This window comes from Amia ocellicauda, chromosome 9 (assembly GCF_036373705.1).
Source record: "Amia ocellicauda isolate fAmiCal2 chromosome 9, fAmiCal2.hap1, whole genome shotgun sequence".
Taxonomy (NCBI): domain Eukaryota; kingdom Metazoa; phylum Chordata; class Actinopteri; order Amiiformes; family Amiidae; genus Amia; species Amia ocellicauda.
In genome coordinates, this window is record NC_089858.1 from 38,166,003 (window position 1) to 38,170,653 (window position 4,651).

At 39.5% G+C, this 4,651-nt stretch overlaps 1 protein-coding gene across 1 annotated transcript; it reads right to left on the reverse strand.

The window, feature by feature from the left end:
• Nucleotides 1-4,651, reverse strand: LOC136759424 (AF4/FMR2 family member 4-like). Its single transcript, XM_066714416.1, has 6 exons — nucleotides 3,842-4,651; nucleotides 2,886-3,365; nucleotides 2,467-2,511; nucleotides 1,991-2,077; nucleotides 1,578-1,648; nucleotides 1-529 (listed from the first exon to the last, which is right to left on the reverse strand). Exons 1-6 carry the CDS (start codon nucleotides 3,941-3,943, stop codon nucleotides 490-492), a joined length of 825 nt encoding a protein of 274 aa, XP_066570513.1. The 5' UTR covers nucleotides 3,944-4,651; the 3' UTR covers nucleotides 1-489.

A 4,651-nucleotide genomic window follows, 5' to 3' on the forward strand; every position in this document is an offset into this window, starting at 1 on the left:
GAATGTTCATACAGACTTGAGTCTGTGTCTTTATTGATTCAATACTCAATACAACCAAAGGGCATCTTCTGTCTCATAGTCAGTTCAGACAGGGGTTCATTCCAGGTCGGGTTCTCATGCAGAAGTGTTGTAAATAAAGTGCTTATTTTTTTTAACCTTAATTCAGTTCCCACCTCCTGGGTGCCACTCACAACAGAAGATTAGAACCAGTTAAAGACTGAATGTTTTAATGAGAATTAATGAGAATGACAGTTGGGCCATTCATGTTCTCTTGTATGTAAAAAGAGGCAGACCGAACCCCACAACCGGTCACTCTGCCCATCTTAGCTCTAGTGGGGTACTTGTCCTCAGTCTTCCTGTGTTCGGAGGAGGAGCTGTTGCTCTTGCTGCCGCTGCTCTCTCCCCCTTCATTGCTGCTAGAGATGGTGGACTGGCTGGCTGTCCTCTTGCGGCTCTGGTGGTCTGTCTTAAGAGTCTTCTGTGCTGCCGTCACTGATAGAGAGGGCTTGTTTGCCTTTGGAGGGTCAGGCTAAATAAAATAAAAAGACGAAGCAGATTTAGTAGTGATACAAATTCTGAATCTATTTAAGACAAAATGTATTGTATTCATACACTTAACAAGTTTTATATGACGGCAACCAGTATCCACTCAGATAAACATGCATTTTATTTAAAAATCAAAAAACACTTGTTACGCCTCAAAAGTAAGATCTAGATAGCAGTAGTGGAAAGGTTTAAATCCTCTTTAACTTCAAAACATCAAAAAAACAACAATAAAAAAGTGTTTTTCCTTCGGTCACTCATCACTGTGAGTTGGAACTAAATGTTTTCTATGACAACTGTCTGTTACCTGTTTGCCACCGCTGTCTTCACTGCAGCTGAATTTAAGGTAATCTTCCAACATGCTGTATGACAAAGGTGGCGGGGCAATTCATTATAAGAACAAAACAACTGAAAAAATATGTAGCATCAAATCTCCTCACTGGGCTAAGTTTATTGATGAATGTAAACTCCAAAAGCAGCAGAAACATTTTGATAGGGAGGTATGTGGTGGATTACTCTTAAAGCATTGGCAGAAAAACAAACGCATATATACATGTAGTTTTGATGGGTGTATTGGTTGGGAGGGTACACACTGTCCTTGGTGGGACCTGGGAGAGCCTAATCTATCACACACATTAAATTGATGTTGGTGTAAAGTGAGACAGATAAATGGATTAGAGATTGCTTGCTTGATTGGCCAATTTCTGAGCAGATATCTCACCTTTTCTTTTAGGGGTCTTTTGTCATTTATGCAAGCAAGCAAGCTTGACTGGTAAAACCTGTCTGTGAATGAAAGCTGTACCCACAGCTATTGTCTTTTTGCAAATCTGGTCCCCAACCCATTATGCTATGTTATGTTAATGCAGAGTTCATTGTGCCTTTAGGAAAGATATTTTTTTCTTCAAAGTGTAAAAAGACAAATCGCTGCTTAAATATTTCAGACCGTATTCAGGAAACTTAGGAAAGTGAAACATGAAAATAACAATTTTACAGTAAGAGTGACAGAAAACAAAAAACATATAAAGCACACCTACATTTTGGGTAGATGACTGGCCGAAGATGCTTTTGAACCATATTTCTCTGCAACATGTGAGTGTGGTGTATCCTGAGAATGAAAGCAAAAGAGTTTTTAATTAAAAAAAAGTTTTAAACCAGTTAAATCTCCTGCAGAGTGCATTGACTGTTCTGAGGGATCATTAGGCTTAATACCTCAAAATACACAACATATAAAACAGATGTGTTTAACAGGCCTCAACTTAATGTTTCAAAATTGAAAAAAAGAAAAGAAAATGTGGGGCCTTTAAAAACAAACTAAAAGAATGTAGAATTTAGAGTGGGTGTTAAAGTTAAACGAAAATTGTCACCTTAAAGGTTATTAACTTAAAAGTTAATTAAGACACTTTCAGCACCCCAATGTATTTCACAAGAAAGAACCTTTTTCTCTGACCTTGGCTGGGAATGGAAACTTCAAAAACGCAGTTTTACATGGAGACCGAATGGGTGTCAAAAGAGGAGGCCATGACTGAGCCATTTCCTAGAGAAGGAAGGACACACGAGCACAAGATAGTGAAGAGATGTTTTTAAATGTAATGCTATGGTGTTGATAGGCTTCCACATAGTTTAAAGTTTGTCAAATTTAAGTCATTAAGGTTAAGGCTTGTACTGCCACATTATTTACCCCAGTATGCAGACAGAATGGTTACCTTTATAGTAAAAAATGTGCTAATTCAAGGTTCACAATTAAGAGATACTGAGTGCAAGAAACTGGCTCACAAAGTTGACAAAAGTATAAATAATATTATCTAGAATTGTATACAATTTTGTGTTTGTGTGTGTGTGTATATATATATATATATACACACACACACATTAACATAACATATATATATATAAGGTTCCACGTTATTCTGAAATTTGTCTTACCTTTAAGATTTCATGCACACAATTGGCATCTCCAGACATGGATACCTGCGAAAACAAAAACATGACTTATTAAAATGATTAATCTAGAGCTGGGCCTAATTTTAAATACTGACTGCTGACTAAAACCTAGCAACATGAATTCCAATGATTTTGTTAGTTGGAGATGCAGTTCACAAGTTATGTAAAGACATATTTAAACCCAACATGCACCAACAGCTGGTCTCCTGTGATGTGATCCAAGCCCAGACCAATGTTTCTGTAGCCACTGTCTTGTTTCACAGGTTTAGGGGGAAATCACAAGAGGATGAGTAGAACTCCTTATTTATGATTTATGATTTTAACAAAATAAGGTACGATTTACACTGATAATGTGATACCCAATGGAAAAACAAAAGACATGCTTCAGAAAAAACCCTGACCTCCAGAGGCTGGGATGGGATCTTAAGCTTGGAGAGAGACACTTTGCTGCTGGACTTCATGTCTCCAACACTGCTGCTGTGCGCCTTAGTGCAGTGTTTTTTGGACAATGTCTTGGGTTTAAGAGATTTCTGGACATCCACAGGGCAGACATAGGCTGTGGGCTTCTGCATCAGGGAGCCGAGCTTGGGCAACAGCGACGGGGGGACAGCCTGGACGGAGTGCTGCTCGTTGGGTGCGAATGACTGGACGTGGGAGGGAGAGTCCCATTTGGCTTTGAGGTCGTGGGGGGACTTGGACCGTTGGCACTGCTGCTCCCCAAGACATGACTGAGTGGATTTCTCCACCGGGGTCGTGGTCACAGTGGGTGTAGGGATCACAATGGGCTTCTCAAGAGTTTTGTCTCCAATTGGGTCCTTCACTCCATCGTAATCACCAAGCAGGCTCTGGATGCGGCTTGCTAGTTTATCTCCTTTCCTGCACTGCAAGAAAAGTACTACCGTTAACACAAGAGACAGGGTACAACAGGTCCATTGTCTCCCTTTTCATCAGTGTAACTACAGCAACCAGCTGGGTACATTTGGCGTTTGAAAAGTAATGGAAATAACTTGTTACAATGGCTGGATTTTGTATTGATTGTGTATCTATTGTATTGATTATTTCTCCCCCTTTGCATTAGTACTCAGATTTAAATCGGCAGGAACACACTCAAAAAGTAAAACGGCGATCAAGTGAATTCAGGAAGACTTATCCTTGGAAGGAGTCTCATTATTCCAGTTAACTACAAATATGAAATGCTACAGAAGTCTCTTCGGTGTACCTGCAAACTCGTTTAACACTTTAAAGCAGTGGCACCAGGTCAACCGTTGGTTAAATCAACCACAGAGATGAATATGACAATGTGAGAAGTAAAACTGAACTGAAAAAATAAAAAGCAAATTAAATAAAACAAACTTACAACTTTGTAAGGTGCTGGAAAGGTCTCTGCAGCCCGTTGGATTTGCTGATTTCTCCTCTCCATTTTCTTCAAAAGCAGCGCATTCCAGTCCTCACGGCTCATGGCGCTTGGCGCTGCTGGAGATCAACTAACGCAGACCCGCAGATCTGCGCATTAAATACAACCGCCGCACCCGCAAAAAGAGCGGCGCTGCGGCATCCAGTCACCTCAGCGGGCGTTTCTGCGCCAGCGATTCGTCTCCGACTCTTGGATTTGCATATTCACTTCCACATGCGCCCCGACTGTCTCCTACAATCCAAAACAGCCCCTTTATTAAATCATACAGTTACCTCGGCAGTTTTAATTTTAATTTCACCCCGTTTCATTCTCACTGCCTTTTAACCTTTTATTAATGATTGATTGTTTTGATTGTCTTGATTTTAAATGCACTTGTTTTGTTTTTTGGTTGCTTTTGTTCTGTTATTTTGTCAAACGTGTTTTGTTTAATTGTGTTTCATTGGGTAGTTTTGCCCTTTATCACAATTTTATTGTTTGATTGATTTATTGCACGTTTATTTGAGTTCTTGTATCTTTTGTTCGAATTAAATCACATTAAGATTTTAAAAGTTTTAGGTGATTTTAGAATTGTTTTTTAAAACCTTTTAATGATCAGGACTGCACTGAATATGACCATTTCATCAGTGAAGGCTCAGACTTTCCGCAGTGACAAGGAAAGCGCTTTACATTATCTAATGTTGCAGAGAAATGCTACTCATATATGAGCCAGCATGGAAACTCATGTGCAGGACACCAGCTGAATATCTGTTTGTT

Coding starts and splice junctions, on each gene's coding strand:
- LOC136759424 (XM_066714416.1), bottom strand. CDS start 3,943: ATGAGCCGTGAGGACTGGAATGCGCTGCTTTTGAAGAAAATGGAGAGG. Junction 2,512..2,885: donor TCCCATCCCAGCCTCTGGAG/GTCAGGGTTTTT, acceptor TTGTTTTCGCAG/GTATCCATGTCTGGAGATGC. Junction 2,078..2,466: donor GTGTGCATGAAATCTTAAAG/GTAAGACAAATT, acceptor TTCCTTCTCTAG/GAAATGGCTCAGTCATGGCC.